This window comes from Carlito syrichta, unplaced genomic scaffold, assembly GCF_000164805.1.
Source record: "Carlito syrichta isolate Samal-C Ts95f unplaced genomic scaffold, Tarsius_syrichta-2.0.1 Scaffold303669, whole genome shotgun sequence".
Classification (NCBI taxonomy): Eukaryota; Metazoa; Chordata; class Mammalia; order Primates; family Tarsiidae; genus Carlito; species Carlito syrichta.
The window spans coordinates 199,459-222,004 of NW_007247765.1; the positions used below are offsets into that span (position 1 = coordinate 199,459).

The 22,546-nt window shown below is 47.9% G+C and overlaps 1 protein-coding gene across 1 annotated transcript in view; it reads left to right on the forward strand.

Moving 5' to 3' along the window:
• The window catches only part of SLC16A10 (solute carrier family 16 member 10), a 73,798-nt gene that overhangs the window by 18,406 nt on the left and 32,846 nt on the right, over nt 1–22,546 (forward strand). Inside the window, exon 3 of the mRNA XM_021712855.1 lies at nt 14,856–14,999. Coding sequence (XP_021568530.1) covers nt 14,856–14,999 — 144 coding nt within the window. The remainder of the gene's footprint in view (nt 1–14,855; nt 15,000–22,546) is intronic.

The following is a 22,546-nucleotide window of genomic DNA, read 5'->3' on the forward strand; positions in this document are numbered from 1 at the left end:
GCCTCCCAAAGGCACGGGATTACAGGCTGAGCCACCGAGCCTGGCTGCGCTAGCCTCTTATGGTTATTAAAGTAAATAGTTAGACATCTTCTCTCCTCCACTTGGCCCTACTTTTTCCAGGCTTTTTTCAACAGTGTCTGTGCTTTTCTAGCTTTGCTACCCTTGCCTTTATTTCCCTTTTGCTCTCGCCATCTGCCGAGAGCCATTCTGGTTAGTGAAAAGTTGCCTATTTATCAGTTTTGTGCCTGGGTGGTGTTCGCCAGCGGTCTCCTACTTGAGATGAATAAGACGCTGTATTTTTCTGACCACTTGTTGACTCATTAATGGTGCAGTTAAATATTTACAGAACACTCTCTTCAAAACAAGCTAGCTTTTTTCCAAGAGCATTTTCCTTTTTCAAAATGTAATATACTAGCATAGGAACTTGCTGGGAGAAGAGGTGATAATACATAAGAAATCTAGAAAACTGATCCTGTACTAATAATTAGACTCAAACAGAGCTGCTGCTGTCAGTGAGGCAGAACAAGTTTACCATGTTCCTAATGATACTCAGGCCACCAAAAATTAGTACTTATAGATTGTTGAACAGGAGTTTTGAGAAATGATGCGTGGTCCCCTCAGGCATAGGTCCCAAGACTCTAAAAGATTTAATATTTGTGTGGGAGAAAGAAGTCCACAAACATTGAAAAATACCTAGTGTTGACTTAAGTTGAAAAGCAGCTATAATATTTTTTGTCAGGCCCTTCTCCATGTAATGATTCTATGTAAGACAGGAAAGGCTGGTGAAAACTGGGAGCTTGGTCTGGAAGACACCTTGGAGTTTTGTGTGGGATGTGTCCTCACCCTTAGGAAATGCTGAGGAAGAAGCAGGTCCGGGAAGCGGGTACCCCATGGGATCGGGAGACAGTCCTCCTGCTTGCTGTGGCCACAGCACCTGGCCTATGCCTAGCACTTGGTGTTTTTGTTTTTGTTTTCAAACTGATTTCAGGGTGAGCTTATAGGCTGCTTGAGTCACTGAAGTTCACAGCTGCCAAATTCTCTCTTCACAAATACTTTACTTTCTAATAGCACTTTATGTTTTTCAAGTGCTTTTTTTTCCTTTGCTCTTCAATATTATAATCCCTGAAGGTGAGAAATATTTTCTCTCTGTTTTACAAGAAAGGAGTTAGTTGGTGACCTCGTCTCTACAATAAATAAAAAAATTAGCTGGGTATGGTAGCACATGCCTGTAGTTCCAGCTCCTTGGAAGGCTGAGGTGGAAGGATCGCCAGAGCCCAGCAGGTTGAGGCTATGGTGGCTGGGTGCGTGCCACTGCACTCTAGTCTTGACGACAGAGTGAGTCTCCAACTCAAAAAAAAAAAAAAGAGAATTTCTCTAGCTAAGCATGGTGACTCATGCCTGGAATCCCAGCACTTTGGGAATGGATTGCCTGAGGCCAGGAGTTCAAGACCAGTCTGGGCAACTCGGCATGGCCTCCTCTCTACAATAAATCAGAAAAATTAGTTGGGCATGGTGGCATGTGCTTGTAATCCCAGCTACTCAGAAGGCTGAGGTGGAATGATGGCCTGAGCCCAGCAGGTTGAAGCCATAGTGGCCGTGAATATGCCACTGTACTCCATCCTGGGCAACAGAGTGAGCCTCTGACCCCCCCAAAAAGGAGAGAGACATTTGTCATGCCCCACACATATAGTTAGTGATGGGGTGAGGTTTAAACTTTAAATAATGGAAATAAAAGTGAGTTTATGATGATCTGATGCTCTATACTAGTTTCAAAAGACAAGGGTACTCAGTCAGTTCTGCTGTGATCACATGACTCCATGCCCGCACCTTCTCCCTGCTCTCCCAGGAGAACAGAGTTCTGCGGTGGCCACAGCCAGCAAGTGGACCAGTGGCTGCTCGCGCCCTCTGGCACACACATCTGGGGGATTTGGGATGTGACCATTCGTTGAGGATTGCATTGATGGAGCACTGTGCTGTCCTCACATGAACTGGGCCCTGTCCCTGCATCACTGTCCTCTCTGCACGTGTGACCATGGCTTTCCTTCCATGCTCCTTATTCCTTGGGAGCTGCCTCAAGGCCTCTTCAAAGTCCCTGGCCTTGTCCTTTCCAGCTTTCCCGGAGGAACGTCTCAGCTCCCTGGCGAAACCTTGGGTGAGCATGCCCTTCTCTGCCAGCCTCTCCTTGCTCAGTTCCTCAGGCTCAGGGCCTGTTCTGCGTGGCAGGGTCCGAATTGCTCCCACTGCTTGGGAAGCGCTTTCTAAGCTCTGCCTCACTTTGACCTTCACAGCAACCTGTCTCCTGCCTGGAGCAGTATCCTTCTCGATGTCTCCTCTCTCACCTTAAGTAAAACTTCTCATTAAGAAAACCTGTTTTGGGGAACCCCTTCGGGTTTCCTCCCACTGTGGGAGCTTTTCTGTCCTCTCAGTAAATCCTGCTTTCAAAAAGAAAAGGAAAGAAAACCTGTCTCTATCCATCATGTAAAAAAAATCAGGCTGGGCTCGGTGGCTCAGCCTGTAATCCCAACACTTTGGGAGGCTGAGGCAAGTGGATTGCCTGAGCCTGCAGTTTTGAGACCAGCCTGGGCAACTTGACAAGACCTTGTCTCTACAACAAATAAAAAATTAGCCAGGCCTGATAGCGTGTGCCTGTAGTTACAGCTACTTGGAAGACTGAGGTGGAAGGATCGCTGAAACCCAGCAGGTCGATGCTGGGGCGGTGGTGAGTGTGCTACTGCACTCCAACCTGGATGATGGAGTGAGACTCCAACTCAAAACTAAATAAGTAAAATAAAAATTAAAAAACCAATGACATTCTACCTATAACATAAAGAAGAAATAAAAGAAGTAAGGTAGAATAGGCACGGTGGCTCACGCCTGTAATCCCAGCCCTTTGGGAGGCCCAGGTGGGAGGATTGCTTGAGCCCAGAAGTTCAAGACCAGCCAGGACAACATAGCAAGACCTCGTTCCTACAAAAAAAAAGTTAGTTAGGCTTTGTAGCATATGCCTGTCGTCCCAGCTACTTGGGAGACTGAGGCAGAAGGATCGCCTGAGTCCAGGAGTTGGAGGCTGCATGAGCCATGATTGTGCCACTGTACTCCTGTCTGGGTGACAGACCCTGATCCCCCACCCCCAAAGTAAGTTAATGCCTGGGCCACATGCTCCAAGATGGATGAAGCTTAAGGACATCATGCCAAGTGACAGAAGCTAGACACAAAGGCACACATAGTGTGTGATTCCCTTGAGATGGGGACCTAGCTAGAGTGGTCAGACACAGAGACTGAGAGTGAACGGTGGTTTCCAGGGAAGGAGGAAACGAGGAGTTATTGTTTCATGGGTACAAAGTTTCAATTTGAGAAAACGAGAAAGCCCTAGAGACGGCAGTAATGGTTGCACAACAGTAGATGCTCTTAATACGGTTCACTTAAACATGGCAAACTTAATGTGACACCCATTTACCATGATAAAAAGGTAATGCATTTTTAAAAATTAATGCTTGTTTTAGGTGTTCATGCCTGTGGGAAAAAACATAATACTTGGGCACTATTTTATGAGAAAGATAAAATAGCCCCCCAAATGTCCCCCAAGGGTGTTGTACTATAAAAGAAAATACAGTATAACTGGGCACAGTGACTCATGCCTGTAATTCCAGTACTTTGGGAGGTGGAGGCAAGAGGATTGCCTGAGCCCAGGGGTTCGAATCCAGCCTGGGCAATGTGGGAAAACCTTGGCTCTACAATAAATAAATAAAAAATTAGCCGGATGTGGTGGCACATGCCTGTAGTTCCAGCTACTTGGAAGGCTGAAGCAGATGATTTGCCTGAGTCCAGCAGTTCGAGGCTGTGGTGGCTGTGAGCATGCCACTGCACTCCAGCCTGGGCGACAGAGTGAGACTCCAACTCAAAAAAAAAAACAAAAACAGTATAACAGCTATCTATGTAGCACTCACCTTACGACAGGTGTGGTAAGTAATCTGGAGATGATTCAAGACATGGGAGTGTGTGTGTGGGTTGTAAGCACCGCACCATTGTGTATCAGGGACATGTGCATCCGCGGGTGTTGGTGTTTGAGGAGGTCCTGGAGCCATCTCCCGTAGGCACTAGAGGGGACTGTAATGTTAATCACATCCCCAACTCCACCCCAGAACTCTGACATAAGAATAAGAAAAGCAATAATTTGGTGCTCACACCTGTAATCCCAGCAATGTGAGGGGCTGAAGCAAGAGGACAGCTTGAAGCCAAGAGTTTGAGACCAGCCTGGGCAATGTAGCGAGACCTCATCACCACACAAAATAAAACTTAAGCTGGGTGTGGTGGCATGTACCTACCTGTAGTCCCAGCTACCTGAGAGGATGAGGCGGAAGGATCACTTGAGTCCAGGAGGTTGAGGCTACAGTGAGCTGTGATTGTGCCACTGTACTTCAGCCTGGGCGAAACCCTGTCTTCAGAAACTCAAAAAGCCCCTGAATTTAGATGGAATAAATAAAAAATAAACCAAAAGATTGAACACCTTTCCTTGTTCAGGAAAGAACAGAACAATTTTGATAACGTGTGAAGTATCTGTCACAGAAATTACCAGGGTCATTAAATGATTTCAAGTTACCTAAAAATCCCAGTGACTTATTTTCTATTTTAAAACTCTAAATTTCAGGGTTATTTAAACTGGCATCTAAAATCCAAATTGGTTTTGGTTGATAATTCCTCTAGGACATCTTCTAATTATGGCGTTATGTCAAGGATAGACTGTTTACTTTTTGTTTTGTTTGTAATCCAAAGAAAATTATTATTTTTAGAGACAGAGTCTTGCTCTGTCACTCAGGTTGTAGTACACTGGTACAATTATAGCTCACTGCAGCCTCGAACTCCTGGCTCAAGTGTATTTTTTTTTCAATAAAAAGATAAAAATAGCAAAGACTTTTAAAGACTTTTCAGAGTTAGAAATGTTTTCAGAACTAGACCAAGGTTCTTCAAATCACCGGCAGTCTCTTCCTTCTGAATTCTTTTTGTCCCCCTTGGTGGCCACTCAACTTCCTTTTGCTCAGTCAAAATTGTTCTGTTCCTTCCTGAACAAGGAAAGGTGTTTAATCTGTTGGGTTTTTTTTTTTTTTTTTAAATTTATTCCATCTGAATTCAACTCAACTACCTTTTTCACGTTTTCACAGTGACATGTGTGATGATCGACACCATGGAAACCCCTTTTGGTGAAATGGAAAGACTGGCTGCTTAAAAAAAACAAACAGAACCAGCCACCTATGCCTGCTAGAGCCTTGTGAGGCCAAAGGTCTCTCTCTTCCTAGGCAGCTGCTGAGGCAGTCGCAGGTTTCTGCACCATGAGTTTAGTTGAGATCTCATTAGAAAGTGAGTGCTGGGCAGAAAGGTGGCCATCCTTACACATGTTGGCAGGTGCAGAAGTTCTTCCTTTTGAGCACGTCTTAGTGATATTTCCGTCTCGGGGCACAGTGGATGAGATTTCACAAGCTAAACTCACATTTGAGACTGATGTGATCAATGGATCTCTGTGACTGGCTGTCAGGGCTTCTGTCAGTGTTTTCTGGTGCACAGAGCTGGATTTTCTGCACCCAGATCTGTGGAGGAAGTTTCCTTCTACCTCCCGTCACCCTACCTGGCTCACAGGTGTACTGTGCTCCCATAGAAAGTCCTGGGAAAATGCCTCACTTGTTTTTATTTACTGCCTTAGCAAAAGCAGAGATGGAGGAAACACAGTTTTAAGAAGAAAAAAACGAGCCCTGTCATTTTGTTGGGATTTCTGTCCATCCCACTTTTAAGTAAAAGAGGAGTGTAATGTTTTGATTTGCAACAAACTCTGAGATTATCCATTAACTCGGCCAGCAGCTTTTTATTCCCTTTCAGACATGCATCTATTCTTTAAAGGGGCCAGGCTCTTTTCTTTGAGTTTACCTTTTAAAAAATGTACATTTGGCAGGGCATGGTGGCTCACACCTCTAATCCCAGCACTTTGGAAGGCTGAGGTGGGAGAATTGCTTTAGCCCAGGAGGTTGAGACCAGCCTTGGCAACACAGCAAGACCTCGTCTCCTGCCAAAAAGAAAAGAAAAGAAAAAGCCAGGCATGGTGGTGCACACTTGTAGTCATAGCTACTTGGGAGGATTGCTCGAGCCTGGGAGTTTGAGGCTGTGGTGAGCCATGATCGTGCCACTGCACTCCAGCCTGGGTGACAGAGTAGAACACCAACTCAAAAAAAAATAACTGTGTTTAGAGAGAATGGTCTTCAAGAGTTATGGAATAGCAATCCAAATGTCGGATGGATATAGTCTTAGAAATTGCTCCATTCTTCATGCAAATGAAAGCACCTTATTCCTGGCATGAAGAGCAGTGAGTGAAAGCGCTGTGAACTGTTGGAAAGTAGGCCGGTGAAGGAATTAGTCCGATCCTGTAGCCTTTATCACCATCTCATTTTTGGATGCACCAGAGAAATGTGGAAGATTCAGGTCCCCTGCCTCCCCAGAGCTCATTCGTCCAGAGACAAAATGAGTGCACACGCCCACCTGTGGTCCACATCTCTTCGAATGAGAAGGGAAGTGTACCGGTGGCATGGCCATGGGCCACTCCTTTTTTCAGTTTGATGATGTGTGTCTGGAGAGGAAGCAGAGATGAGAGAATCAAAATCATCACAGCAAGGGTGGGTGATGATGACTGGGCGATTGAAATCTTTTATATATACATAAAATTTTAAAGATGTGGGGTACAATTCAGGAGGTATACAACTGGACGACATACAGGTAAAGTTTGGGTCTCCTTTTGGTCCCCACTTTGCCTGGTTTGAGATCACGTACCCTTATTGATATTATGTGCCTCCCCCGACCTCGGCGGTGTTCTGTACCGCTAATCCCTTTCTTGGTCCACTTATGAGTGAGACCATGTGGTACTCAGTTCTTTCTTTCTGTGATAGATTATTGAGTATGATAGACTCTAAATCTATCCAAGTTGTTGCGAAGTCCATATATTTGTCCTTCTTTGTGGCTGTGGAACATTCCATCATGTATATGTACCACATTTTTTTTATCCAGTCCACTTTTGGTGGGCAGCACGGTTGGTTCCATGTTCTTGCTACTGTGAATAGTACTGCAATAAGCATAGTTCACGGCACCCACCAGGGACGATAAGTCTCAGGCTTTTTGTTCGCTGGCTTGTCTGTTCTGCTGAGCCCTGTGGTCAGCCGAAGTTCTTTTCATCCCAGCCTGCAGGGCTCCGGCGGGCCTGCGTCGGCCCTGCTTGCCTGGCCTCGCGATGGAGCCCCGTTAGCACTCTATCCCTGGCCAGTCAGCTGTCATCCCAAGTCTCCTGTCGGAGATACACTTACTTTTGTTTGAAGAGTTTCTAGTAGTTCCACTTCTTTTTAAACTTCCACTCCCCAGAGATAGATAGTAACTGTGTGCACTCCAGTTTTGTCACATTCTGTTAAAAAACACACACAAACTTTGATCCCAGGAGTATGGTTGCATGTGTTACATGGACGTGCTGCTTATTGGTAGGGCAACTGGACTTTGGGCGACCCATGTCCTGGACGGTAAGTACTGTACTTGAGAGGTAATTTCTGAGCCCTAGCCACCGTCCCAGCCTCCCCCTTTTAGTGTCCCCAGTGTCTGTTATTTCCATCTCTGTGACCATTTAGCTCCCACGTATGGGTGGAAAACATGTGGAGTTTGGTTTTCTGTTTCTGAGTCAGTTCACTTGGGTTGATGGTCTCCAGCTCCGTCCATGGTACTGCAGAGGACATGATTCCAATCTTTTTGGTGGCTGTGTAGTATTCCATGATGGATACAGACCACATTTTCTTTATCCAGTCCATCCTTGATGAGCACTTGGTTAGTTTCCTGACTTTGCTATTGTGAGCAGTGCTGCAGTGAACATGCGAGTGCAGATATCTTCTTTATGTAATGACTTCTTGTTCTGTGGGTAGATCTCTAGTAGTGGGATTGCTGGGTTGAATGGTAGTTCTGGTTTTGTTTTGTTTGGTTTTGTTTTTTTGGGTTGGAGTCTCACAGCTACCGCAGCCTCAACCTGCTGGACTGAGGCGATCCTTCCACCTCAGCCTTCCAAGTAGCTGAAACCACAGGTGTGCGCCACCACACCAGGCTAATTTAAAAAAAAAATTTATTGTAGAGACGAGGTCTTGCCAAGTTGCCCAGGCTGGTCTCTATCCCCTGGGCTCAGGTAATCCTCTCTCCTCAGCCTTCCAAAGTGCTGGCATTATAGACATGAGCCACAATATCCAGCAGTAGTTCTGTTTTTAGTTGAGAAATCTCCAGCCTGTTTTCCACAGGGGCTGGACTAGTTTACAATCCCACCAACAGGAGATGAGTGTTCCCTTTTCTCCACATCCGCACCAGCATCTGCTATTCTTTGACTTTTTAATAATGGCTATTCTGACTGGTGTAAGATATCTCATTGTGGTTTTAATTTGCATTTCTCTGATGATTAGGGATGTCAAGCATTTTTCATGTTTGTTGACCGCTGTATGTCTTCTCTTGAGAAGTATCTATTCATGCCCACTTTTTCATGGTTTTTATTTTTCATGTTGAGTTAAGTTCCTTGCGGATTCTGGATATTAGTCCTTTGAGGCATAATTTGCACCTATTTTATCCCATTCTGTAGATTTTTATTTTTCAGTCGCGGACTTACTCTGCCAACCAGGATGGAGTGCAGTGGCATGGTCACAGTTCATTGCAGACTTGAACTCCTGGGCTCAGGTGATCCTCCCTCCTCAGCCTCCCAAGTAGCTGGTACTACAAGTGTGCACCACCATACCCAGCTAATTTTGTTTGTTTGTTTTTTGGTAGTGATGAGGTCTCATTATGCTGTCCAGGCTGGTCCAGAACTCCTGACCTCAAGTGATCCTCTTGCCTCAGCCTCCCAAAGTGCTGGGATTACAGGCATGAGCCACCATGCCTGGCCTGTCATCTGGTTTCTTTCCTCAGGGTTCTGTAGTTCTCCTTGTAGAGGTCTTTTACCTCCTGGGTATTCCTAGGGGTGTGTGTGTGTGTGTGTGTGTTAAATGGGATTGAACTCTTGATTTTGGTTCTCGGCTTGAGTGTTATTGGTGTAAGAAAATCCCAACATTTGGGACGCCGAGGTGAGAGGATTGCCTGGGCCCGTGGGTTCAAGACCAGCCTGGGCAACTTGGTGAGACCTCGTCTCTACAGTAAATCACAAAAACTAGCCAGATGTTGTGGCGTGTGTCTGTAGTTCTGGCTACTTAGAAGGCTGAGGCAGAAGGATTGCCAGAGCCTAGCAGGTCCAGGCTGTGGTGGCTGTGAGCATGCTACTACACTCCAGCCTGGGCAACAAGAATGAGATTCCAACTCAAAAAAAAAGAAGTGCTCCTGATTTTTGTTCATTTACTTTGTATCCTGAAACATTACTGAAGTTGCTTATTGGGTCTAGAAGTCGCTTGGAGGCATTTTGCAGATGTTCTAGGTGTTCAGTCCCATCATCAGCAAGCAGAGATGGTTTAACCTCTCCCTGCCAATTCGGAGGTCTTTGATTTCTCTCTCCTGCCTGATTTTCTTCCTGGGGCTTTCCTGCAGTGCTGAATAGGATGGTAGTCTTATCATATTCCTCGTGTGATAAGTGACATAAACATGACATTAATGGTGTCAAGCAGAAAGTGCTCGTTCTTCTAAAGAGGGGGAGGGTGACGAGGCTAATGAGGTCCCAGCATGGGTGAGGAGCAATCTTGAGGACGACGGCATGGGAGGGTGTTGCTGGCTCTTACTGGCCAGTGGCATCCATGCTTTGCAGTGTGCACCCCACGGGGCTCCACAGGCTTCTGTGACTGGGTGGTCTGGGGCTCCCCCTCACTGGGCCTCCTTCTACTGGTGAAGGAAACTCGAGTTTCTGAGGCGCATTTCCCAGCTTCATAGGAGCTGGTTCTGTCTGGAAACTGCTCATGTGACTTCCTCCACTCTTGGTTCTCTGAGAGCCATGGGACTCTGTGGAAGGACCCCGTCTAATGTCCCCAGACATCTTGCACTGGAGAGTGGTAGAGGGGAGAGGCCATGGCGGAGGCCATGCCAGTGAGATAGTTACTTTCAGAAGCTGCTACCCCGACCTCTCAAATAATGGTATCTGCCTCTGGGCTGTAGTGAAGGGAGAGCATGCTGCTGTCAGTGATCAGAAGCAGGTTTTCTTGCAGGGACACCATGGCTGAGCGGGCCAGGGATGCTAGGGGCAGGGGCTGCTGTGGATGGTTTTGTCTGTTTCCTTCTGTTACCTGTGGATGTAGAATGAGCAGATATTCTGAGATACGATTCTTGGTTATCTTTGGATAACAAAACAACAAATAGGGTTTTGCACAATCTAAAAATGACTTTTGTGGCCAGTGAACGCTGTCATCGCTAGATACAAAAGCATTTCAGGCACAGGCGGTGTTCAGGATGCCAGTAAGTTTCTGCTAATCCCCTCGAAGTTTGCAGCCGGATGAAACAAATATTTGAGAGCATACATAAAAGAATAATCCCCGCCCCGAGACATGTATACATTCAGATCGAGCCCCATTTATCTCTCACTCTGTCACTCAGGTTGGAGTGCAGTAGCACGGTCACGGCCACCACAGCATCGAGCTGCTGGGCTAAGGTGATCCTTCCACCTCAGCCTTCCAAGTAGCTGGAACTACAGGTGCCTATCACCACACCCGGCTAATTTTTTGATTTATTGTAGAGATGAGATCTTGCCATGTTCCTCAGGCTAGTCTCAAACCCCCAGGCTCAGCCAGTCCTCTTGCCTTAGCCCCCCAAAGTGCTGGGGTTACAGGCGTGAGCTACCGCACCTGTCTGAGTCTCATTTATCTTGAGAGTTAACTTTAAACAACTGCTCTGCAAAATCATCAAATCCCCTGTGTAGATGGTGGCCTCCAAAATAAACTTCGAATTGGTTTAAAAAATAGGTTAAGTAAGAAAACAACTCAACATCTTCATGTCTCTTTTTGTGCAACTTTTTAATTTTAATTTTTAATTTTTTTTTTTGAGTTGGTGTCTCACTCTGTTGCCCAGGCTGGAGTGCAGTGGCATGCTCATGGCCACCCCAGTGTCAATCTGCTGGGCTCTGGCAATCCTTCCGCCTCAACCTTACAAGTAGCTGAAATTGCAGGCGTGTGCTACCACGCCCGGCTAATTTTTGATTTATTGTAGAGACAAGGTCTTACCAAGTTGCCTGGGCTGGTCTCGAACCTGTGGGCTCAGGCAGTCCACTCACCTTGGCCTCCCAAAGTGCTGGGATTACAGGCTGAGCCACCAAGCCCGGCCCCTTGCAACTTTATATTAGTAATCCCCGTTTTGCCGAATGTTCATGCTTTCCCGCTGACCTCCAGAGCCTGAGAATTGGGCAGGGTTTGTCCATAGCCAGTCACAGTCGTGGAAGGCCCAGCTGCAGGTAGGACACCCCAGACCTCGTGGGTCCTGCTGCCTCAGTGAGGGCATTAGAAACTGAAGTTCTTGCTATATTTAAATAACGACAACAATAACAAAAGCCTGGGAGAGAATGTCCCTTCTAGTTGAAGAACAAAGTTTCTACTCAGGCATAATTTGAATTCACCCAATTTACCCTCTTTCAAAAGACCCCAGACACGTCACCTTATTATTCTTTGTAAGAGTTACATAGTAGAGCAGGGGACAAAAATAAACCAAGAAAGAACAATAGCAATTGTCAGACAGGTGTGCTTAGTGTCATTAACAAAGGACTGGTAAGCTTGGTCTTTTATGAATACTAATGACTGTTTCTTTAAGACTCATAATAGCTTCCCGAAGTGGATTAATACACTTGAGTCTGGACTCAAATGCTAAATAAAGCCAGTGAATACACATGTTACGATGCACCAGCTTTAGATCAGATCATTTTCCTCCAGAATTGAGCTGGAGTCTGTCTCTTCTTTTTTTTTTTGAGTCGGAGTCTCACTCTGTTGCCCAGGCTGGAGTGCAGTGGCACCATTACCGCAGCCTCAAACTCCTGGGCTTAGACAATGCTTCCACCTCAGCCGGCTGAGTAGCCAGGATTATAGGTGTGTACTACCATACCCAGCTAACTTCTTGATTTATTGTAGAGAGAGGGTCTTGCCATGTTGCCCAGACTAGACCTGTGCTCAAGTAGTCCTCCCACCTTGGCCTCCAAAGTGCTGGGATGAGGCGTGAGCCACCATGACTGGTCTCATAAAAAGATCTTAAATAGAGAAGTGACTTTTGTGTGTGTGTGTGTGAACTTTACCTGGGGCCTCAGGGAAGATGCGTTAGAAGGGAGAGATTCAAAAGTGGGGGCTCAAGCCAGAGCCTGTCAGAAGGCTGTTGTCGGGGTCCACGTGCGGAGTGGGAATGCCTGAACTGGAATACTGCAGGGAGCATGGGCCCGTGGAGGCAAGTCTAGGCTTGGGGGCGGTAGTCAGAGTGTGGGGTGACTCGTGGATTTCAGGAGGAGGAGAGCAGTGATTTGGGGTGGTGGTTGAGGCTCTGCCCAGGGCTGCTGGGCCAGGCGTTGTGATGCCCAGTGTGCAGGCAGCTGTGAGGGGACAAGACTGAGCAGGGCCCTGCTGTCTTGGCGGTGCTGGGGACAGGCGGGCAGGTGTGTGTAGCCCATGGCGCCAGATGAGGACGTTGGCAGCCACACAGAGTTAGAAGGTCAAGAAAGGGGGCAAGGCAGTGGGCACGCAGTGGTGGAAGAACACATTGACGAGTTGAGTGCCGCCCTGGACGGACTTGTCCTGCGGGGCCATGGGGGATTAGGCCCGAGATCAAAGTGGGCCTGGCGGGCGCACAGATGCCCCGTGTTTGGCTTCTGCAGGGGTGGGTCACACGGTGCATGCACCACCATTTCACACAAAACTCAGATTCCTGACTTTGCTTGAAAACAAAAGGGGGCTGGGAGATAGACTTGATCTCAGGCAGGCCTGTGTGGTGGTCGCCTGACTGTATGCTCTTTCTCTCGGGGAAGCTGCTGGACTCCTGTGTGCTATGTGGCTGGGCCCTCTAGACATTTTTAATTTTCTGGGTTTTTTTTCCTCCTTAAGCCAGCCTCAGAGGTCAAATGAATTTTCTTCTTCTGAGTCCAGGATCAGTAGGCGATAAAGGTACAAAGAACAGATTAGCAACAGATTATGGAAGACTTTGAATACCAAACTGAGGGGTGTAAGTGTAGGCTGCGGGCAGCCTTTGAATAAGGAATTGATGAGATTAAAGCCATACTTAGGAAGATTATTCTGGACTAATACGAAAAGTACAGAAGTTAGGGATGATGATTACTAGTTTTGAAAGGGAAGACGGTGTCGGGGTGTACGAATGAGCTTAAAAAGTACAAAATGGGCCAGGTGCAGTGTCTCATGCCTATAATTCCAGCACTTTGGGAGGCCAAGGTGAGAGGATTGCCTGAGCCTAGGGTTCGAGACAAGTCTGGGCAACTTGGCAGGACCTCATCTCTACAATAAACCAAATAAATTAGCCGGCCATGGTGGCATGCACCTCTGGTTCCAACTACTTGGAAGGCTGAGGTGGAAGGATCACCTGAGCCCAGCAGGTTAAGGCTACAGTGGCTGTGATCATGCCACTGCACTGCAGCCTGGACGACAGAGTGAGACTCTGACACCAAAAAGAAAAAAAGATGCAAAATGGAAGTGTCTTAAGGAGGCCTCATCCAGAAAAACTGCTCTCTGCCACACGGGGGCCGTAGGGGCCTTTGGGTTTGGAGGGAAATTTACTTGCAGACTTCCCGAACGCAGGCCTGCATTAAGTGTAGGGCAGGGGTTGATGGGCATTATGGAAAGGCCAAATGAGTTCTGCTCCCTGGCTGTGTGTGGCCCGCAGGTCCCTGTAGTCCCTATTCTAAATAGACTATAAGTGAAGGGGAAGGACCATTTAAAAAAGGTGGGAATTAATGTCTGATCCTGATAACTGCGCACCAAGCACCCTTCTGAGCTCTTTACACAAATACTTTATTTAATCCTTACATCCACCCTTTGAAGTTGGTACTACTGCCAATTTCCATTTTACAGACAAGGAAACTGACACCCTGGAGGTTAAGAACTTATCCAAAGTCACAAGGCTGGTAAGGATGGATCCAGGACTTGAACCCAAGCAGTCTGGCTCTCCAGCAGCCAATCTTCTAATTTTGTGTTAAACTTCCCCGTACCTTTATCTGTTCTAATGCTGCACACCCGGGCACTCACAGGTAGACAACCTTACACTTTCATTCTGGAAACTTGGGGTAACTTACTTCAGGGGTGTCAGCTTGGCTCAGTCCCTCCTAGAAGAGATGAAACCCTAGAACTGACTCGTGAACTGTCCTTGTGGGGCAGAGAGGGCGCATCCTTAGGTGACCTTGAGAGAACGTGTCTGTGTGATGTGTTCAGATGACTGTCCTCTTCCTTCAGTGAATTGTTCACCATAGCTTATAGTGTGCTCTGGTAACCCTTTGTTGAAAAAAAAATTCTTATAAAAATTCTTATTTCTTTTAATGCAAACCAAATCATGTTAGACTTTATGTTTTTTTTAAAAAAATATTTTATTTTAAAGATGTGGGGAACAATTCAGGATTAAGTATACAAGTGGATATCATACAGGTAAAGTTTGGGCCTCCCTTTGGTCCCCTGCCTGATTTGAGATCAGGTACCCTTATTGATGTTGTGCCCCACCCCCACCCCCACCCTGGCCGTATCTCACTCCTGCCAATCCCTTTCTTTATGTTTTCATGAAAGACAATCAGAACAAACTGTATAAATACTTGACTTTGGAAGGGATGAGGGTCCATAATGAGAGAAGCAGATGGTGGGTGCGAAGCCTCAAGCCTCATCCGGTGTTCCTGCTGTTCTTAGCGTGGTCTCCTTCTCTTTGGTCCACAGATGAAACATGTGAACGAAAGATTCCAAGAAGAAAAGAACAAAGAGGTGGTTCTCATGTGCATTGGCATCACATCAGGGGTCGGCCGGCTGCTCTTTGGCCGGATTGCAGATTACGTGCCCGGTGCCAAGAAGGTGTACCTGCAGGTACTTCTTATGCTTTTTTCCTTAGCGGAAATTATCCTCACTACCTGCTGGCTCTGTTAGTGCCCTCTGTGCCGACATTCTTCTATAAAGTGGGGACTATTTGAAGAACAAAACTTCTATAGGCAGTTTTTTAAGGACAAAATCAGTTATGCGTTTGGGTTTTAAACATGAGAAGCTGACGGTGAAACAACCATCTTCTTTGTTTTGTCACGGAATGCCACCAAACTAGAGTGTTTTCTGCCCATTGCTTTTTCTAAGAATTTTTTTTGGCATAGTTCTCGCAGTCATGTGAACATCCTGTGTCTTTTGTGATACCTTGTGAAATTTGGGTGTGTGAGACTTTTGAACTTCCCTCTTGCAAATTGCCTCTTGGGTGTTCTGTGGTGTGCACAGACATGCTAATTCTGAGGTCAGTACTGATAGTCAGCCAGGAGTGGTGGTTCATACCTGTAACCCTAGCACTTTGGGAAGCTGAATTGGGAGAATTACTTGAGCTAGGAGTTTGAGACTAGCCTAGGCAACATAGCGAGACTTCATCTCTATAAAAAGTCAAAAAAATTACCCAGGCATGGTGTTGTGCGCCTGTAGTCCCATTTACTCAAGAGCCTGAGGACAGGAGGATTGCCTGGACCCAGGAGGTCGAGGCTGCAGCGAGCTGTGAGCGTGCCACTGCACTCTAGCCTGGGTGACAGAATGAGACCCTGACTCAAAAACAAAAAACTGACTATCAGCAGAACAGGTATTTAAATGACTTCTTCATGCCAGGCACAGTACTCAGAGTAAAATGAAGCCTGGTCTGACCATCAGTCAGTGGCCTGTGGTCTCATGGGAAACAGATGAAGCAGTTTTCGAGCTTAGTAGAATGATGTTTACTAGCTAGGCACCATGGAGACCCAAGCACCAGAATCATTCGTCAGAGTCTGAGCTGTGTTGAGAGATGAGGCGCATGTGTGTGGATCCGGAGGACTGGAAGGGCGCTCCACGCCGAGGAAACCTCGTGGGCAAAGTATAGAGGGTGGCACGGGGCACCAGGTCTGGGAAACGGGCTATTTGGACAGAGTAAAGAGAGAATGAAGATGGACTGTGGGGGACAAGCTGGGAGCAGGCTGGGATGGGCCTCTTGTTTACAAAGGAGGATGGACTCAATCCTGAAGTCCACCAGAACCTGTCAGGGACAGAGAGCTGGGGAGCGACGTGTGTTGTGTTGTGTTTCATAAAGATCAGTCAGTGGCTGTGAAGGAGTGAGTGGAAGCACACTGACAAAGCCCACAAGTCGGATGACTCCATTTATATGAAGTGTCCGAGATAGGCAGGTCTGTGGGAAGAAGGTGGATCGGGGTTGTCCAGGGCTGTGGGAAGTAGGGGTGGGGAGTGGCTGCCACAGGGTGTCATTGTGGGGATGATAGTGGTCCAAGATTAGATGATGACGGTGGTTATCCAGTGTTGTGAATGTACTGAAACCCACTGAACTGTACGTTTTAGATGGGTGAATGTTATGGCAACGACAACAAAGGACTGGAGGCAGACAGATGGGTGGAGGCTACTGAAGGAGTCTAGGAAGGAAGAACTGAGGCAGAGAAATTGGGGTCAAATAGGGACACAGAGAGTGGGGATTTGATAAAGCCACTCAGGCTGGACCTGAGATTTGTGGCTCAGGTAAACAGTAGACAGTTTTGCTGTCTTATCACGATGAGTAATTCAGTGAGTCCAGGAAGGATGCTGAGCTTTGTTCTGCCATGTGAGGTTTGCCATGTGTAGGGGGGAAGCCAGATTGAGTTTAGAGCTCATGGAGTCTGGAGAGAGACAGGTGGGGCCTCAGCATTCCAGGGCTCTGTAGGTATGTGAAGGATGAGGCATCTGTGAGGGGGGCTGATCGGTAGCAAAAACCCGAGACTTCTGGAATGGTCAGAGTATCAGCAGTTCATGAGGGGAAGTGAGATCTAGCAGAAGAGAGGCTATGAGTGATGTCTTAGAGGATGGTTTCCTGGAGTGGCAGGGGCAAAAGACCCAGTCTGGCCAGCTGAACAGATGGAAGCAGAGCTTGGACCTGGGATTTGAGGTTGAGCCTGTCCGCCGATGCTGCAGATGGGAAGCGGATCTGAGCAGGGCCTTGAAAGGAGGTGGGCCTGGATGGAGAAGGTGATTTCCACTGACAGGCGTCAGCAGCCGCATATGTGTATTGCGCCCCCCCGCCAACCCACCTGCATGGGGGGTGCTGAGGGGCTGCTGCACTGGGGGTTAATGCCGACCTGTGATCTGCAGGTACAGACCCGGCCAGCCACAGGAGAGCTATGCAGCTAGAAGGAAGTGTAGATGGAGGTGGGCTGCTGCTTTCTAAGATTTATTATGTGACAACCGCTTCCCTCTGCCAACACTTGCTACCGATAGCCTTGTCTGACATTGATTCAGCTGAGTTCTCAAGTGCTCATGACACCCTCTAATGGACATTCGCTGCCTCGCAGGCTCTTCGCTTCCTTCCTTCCAAAGGTTCTGGGTGCCTCGTGGCCCCTGGCACTAGCTCCGTCCCCGGCAGAATGATGCAAGTAAGCTGGAGGCAGGGAGAAGCTGGGTGTGCTGGAACCCAAGAGGACGGGAACGGTGGCACGGAGGAAGGCTGGAGGCCAGGAGGGCCAGATCTCACAGGGCCGAGATGAAAGTTCGTACTCGAAGGGGAGCAGGCCTTCACTGGAGGAGGCCGGTGTGATTTTGCGCCCTAAAGTCACTGTGGAGCTCTGTTTGCGGAAGATGGATCACAGGGAGGGAAGCAGGAGTGTAGGGGGGAGGAAGACCAGTCAGGAGAAGAGTATGTGGTCCAGGAGAGAGATGGAAGCTTGGACAGAGGTGCTGTGAGGACTGAGTCCTGATAGACTTTACACAGTAGCATTTGGCCACCGCAGCCTCGACCTCCTGGGTTCAGGTGATCCTTCCACCTCAGCCTTCTGAGTAGTTGGAACCACAGGCACGCGTCTGGCTAATGTTTTGATTTATTGTAGAGACAAGGTCTTGCCAAGTTGCCCAGGCTGGTCTCAAACCCCTGGCCTCGGGCAATCCTCTCACCTCAGCCTCCCAAAGTGCGGGGATTGACAGGAGTGAGCCACCATGCCCCGCTACCACAGCCTTTTTTGGAAGCTATTCCCGTACATAGGGCACAGACAGGTCATTTCCAACATTTCAGAAGCACATTTTAATACTTGAGTATTTCAGGTAATCTACAAAGGAAAGTTGGCCATTCCTAGCTTGTCCTGTGTTGGTCTGCAGTCATACAGTAGTAGGTTAAAAGTCAGCACTGTGGGCCAGGCATTTCATGGGGATGAAAGGTTAACCGCAGGCTGGCTGCCTTTGGACTTCATCTAGTTTATTCATCCCGATGGAGAGCAGTGTTTGTGGCCCCCATCACGCATGCTGAGTGACAGGGGAGGTGGCCTCATTTCAGTCAGGCCTGGGGGGAGCTGGAAAGCCCCTGGGTGTGTCCCAGGGCTGCCAGGTGCCACAGTAAGCCTCACCTTGTGAGCACAGTGGCACAGGACACACAGGTCCCCACACCAGACACTGCCAGACTCATTCTCTCGGTCACCCTGTCTCTCCCTGCCCAGCTTCCCAAACAGTGCAACTCCATTTTTTGGCTCTTCCTGGCTGCAGCTGACTCCAGCCCTGCCTGTGGACAGGCTCCTTCTTCTGCCTCACTGGCTGCCTGCCCTTAGGTCAGCCTCTAAGGGTTGGAGTGCTCTTCTGCCCATCTCCTTTGTTCCCTCTGTCGCCATGGTGTTTTCTGAGGCACTCAGTCCCCGGCTGTGTCTGTTATGAGTCAACCTCATGGCATTGGGACAGTTCTTCTCCCTTCTTGTCCCCTCGAAGCCAGCTCTGAGTGCAGCAAGGCCTAGGACACTGGCTCATAGACACATTTGCCAACCCTCCCACGTGGTCTAGTTTCAGGTCATGGGCACCCTGGTTTACAAGGTTGCAGGGCAGAGCAAAGATCTGGAGCAAGACACCCATTCACCCCAGTTCTGCCACCAGCTTGTCTGCAGGGTTGACAGAGGACTGTCGTGAGGATTCATGGAGCCAGCTTATGCTAAGTGCCTGGCCCAGAACGGATGATTACTAAATCCTTGCTTTTAGCTGGGTGTGGTGATGCACACCTGTAGTCCCAGTTACTCAGGAGGCTGAAGCAAGAGAATCACCGGAGCCCGGGAGGTTGAGACTGTGGTGAGCCGTGATCGTAGCACTGTGCTCCAATCTGGGTGACAGAGACCCCTACTCACAAAAAATGTCCTTGCTTTTATTATGTTTTACTATTCTATTAAATACTGAAAATAGATCCTGATTTGGTAGAGGCCTCAAAAAAGGAAACCCTCATTCTCCTGATTTCGAGTCTTTGCTTATAGATCGGTGCCAACCTTTTTGGCTTCAGGGACCGACTTCATGGAAGACAGTTTTTCCACGGACTGCAATGGGGTGGAGGGTGGTGTGTGGCTAGACCTCACTGCTCATGTTAGTCTGTATTTGCAGCCTCTCCGCAGCACTAGCCTCACTACCTCAGCTCCACCTCAGACCATCAGGCATTATTAGCTTCTCATAAGGGGTTGCAACCTAGACCCCTCGCATACACTGTTCACAGTAGAGCTTGCACTCCCTTGAGACCCTAATGCCGCCATGGATCTGGTGGAGGCAGAGCTCAGGGGTGATGCGAGTGATGGGAGCGGCTGTAAATACAGAAGAAGCTTCGTTCACTCGCCTGCCGCTCACCTCTTGCTGTGTGGCCCTGGTCTGTCAGGCCTTGGACTGGCAGCGGTCTGTGGCCCAGGGGTTGGGGACCTGTTATGAACAACAGAGTTAAGAATGTACCAGACATGTCTGCCCAAGGGTTCAGACTTTAAACTTCCATCAAGGTCCAGGGTTCCAGGCATTCTCAGCCTGGCAGTTCCAGATGCTGAGTGAAGTCTCCTGCTCCCACCAGAAATGGCCGCATTGCCTTTTACAGGAGAAGAATGGTGAAAGGAACGCTTTGCAGAGGCTCCTAGAGTGTGGGCTTTGCCAGGGGAGGAGAGGCTGCATGTGTCCTGGAATCTTCCTAGCATTTTTCTTAATCTCATGGCTTTTCTGGTCACCATTAGATTACTACAGATTTCTGTCCTTAACGGGTAAGTGTTTTGGAAGGGGTGAGAATGTTTCAGAGGTTTTGAAAGTTGTAACTTTGTATAATAACCTGAAAAATTTGGATTTCGGTCACTTTGTGTCGTATTTGTTTGACGTGGGCATACTGAAGTGTGGGCATTGTGGCTGTGTGCACAAGGCACTTGACCCAAGCAGCACACGTGTGCCTGGGAGAGGCCTGGGAGGACACATACCCACTGTTAACCGGCTATTCTGGGGGCTGGGGGAGGGGGCCAGGATGGGCACAGGCGTGGGGAAGGGGCCGGAAGAAGACTTTCAGATATTCCTTTGTATATTTCTCTAAGGTTTGATTTTTTAAAAATGTATTCATGAGTTACTTCTGTAACTGAGAAAAAGGAATGATTTTCATAGCCATCTTCCTGTTTAAGCTTTCTCTTCCAGTTCAGGTAGAGTGCGCTGATCAGTGTTGTCCAATATATATATGTTTTCCATTCCATTTATTTATTTTGGTAGAGACAGGGTCTTGCTATGTTGTCCAGGCTGGTCTTGAACGCCTGACCTCAATCTTCTTGCCTCAGCCTCCCAAAGTGCTGGGATTCCAAGGTGAGCCGCCACACCCAGCCAATTCCACTTGAGTATTTTACATTTTCTTAACGATATTTTGGGATGAGGGTGTGTACCTTACCTAATGTAAGCTATTTCCAAAGTAGTATCCAAACACCTAACAGCTCCCTGGCCTTAAGATTCAGAAGGCCTGTGCTCAGTGGCTCCCTAGAGTGGCACTGGGTATGACCATGTCAAGTGCCACTTGCTGTGTCAGGCAGAAGTGATGGTGCTTGTGAGGAGAAAGCTGACAGGCTCCCCGAGAAGCGCTTAGAAATTCCAGTGGCCTCTGTGTATTTCAGAGGAATCCAGTCACCCTGCTGTGTGGCCTGAACATTCCCCTTCGATGTGGATTGGGCCGATAGGACTGTGTGGCTTGCTGCTTTCTGGACCGGGTACCCAGCCAGAGGCTCTCCAAGTCTGGAAACTGCATATTGACTAAACTTACAGGAGCACACTTGAATCTAACTGTGACCAATAGTGTGTGTTTCCAGCAAACGCATTCTGCTTATTCAGGGACAGCTCATTTTTCCTCTTGAGCAAAACTTAAGCTGACTTTCCCCAAAGATGCTCTCTTTGTGGTAGAAGTAGAAAAGGTCATTGCAGAAGACACATTTTGGTTTTAGGTGCATAAACGAACTCACAAAAGGTGAATTCTTCTGGAGACTATGATATCGCAATACAAGATACTTCCCTCATTACGGAAAACAAAAGCAATGTAGATGTCTAGACTGTCACTGGCTTACTAAGTGTTAGTGCCAGAGCTGAGGAGAAAGCAAGGACCCTCTGGGTCCCTTACGAGAATCTAACGGAGCTGCTGTGCTTGAGGAAAGCCTTGTATACATGGTACTAAGTTAACTTGCCTCTCACCTGGGCCCAATATCTGGTATCTGTGTCGGTATTCCTCTCGGGAAGTTTGACAGAGTGGTGAACCTTGCGTCCACCCAGTGTGCCAGCCCTTGGCTTGGGTGACCCTGCCTGTGAGGATGAGGCATGGTCTCACTGGTGGCCTGCCTGCCTCCTCACGTGGCCACATTCTTGGGTAGTGACATCTGCTGGAACGTCACCATGGTAGCCACAAATCAGGTAAAAGAAGCAAGTTATTTATCTGGGAAATAACTGAAGGAGTAAGTGTGTACGTTTCTAGAAACTCAAGTCTTAAAGGAAAACAAAAACGTTTTACTTTTAAAGAACAGCTATCTGGCTGGGCTCCGTGGCTCAGCCTGTAATCCCAGCACTTTGGGAGGCCAAGGTGAGTGGATTGCCTGAGCCTGCGGGTTCGAGACCCGCCTGGGCAACTTGGTGAGACCTCATCTCTACAATAAATCAAAAATTAGCCGGGCGTGGTAGCATGTGCATGTAGTTCCAGCTACTTGGAAGGCTGAGGCAGAAGGATCACTGGAGCCCAGCAGGTTGAGGCTGCGGTAGTCGGGAGCAACCACTGCACTCCAGTCTGAGTGACAGAGTGAGACTCCAACTCAAAATAACAATAATAATAATTAAAGAACAGCTAAATGAATAAATCATTGTCAAATAATTGAAAAAGAGAGGCTGGGTGCAGTGGCTCACCCCTGTAATGCCAGCACTTTAGAAGACAGAGGCAAGAGGATTACCTGAGTCCAGGGGTTTGAGACCAGCCTGGCAACTTGGCGAGACCTTGTCTACAATAAATCAAAAAATTAGCCAGGTATGGTGGTGCATGCCTGTGGTTCTAGCTGCTTGGAAGACTGAGGTGGAAGGATTGCCTGAGCCCGGCAGGTCGAGGCTGTGGTGGCTGTGAGCATGCCACTGCACTCTAACCTGGGCGACAGAGTGAGACTCTGACTCAA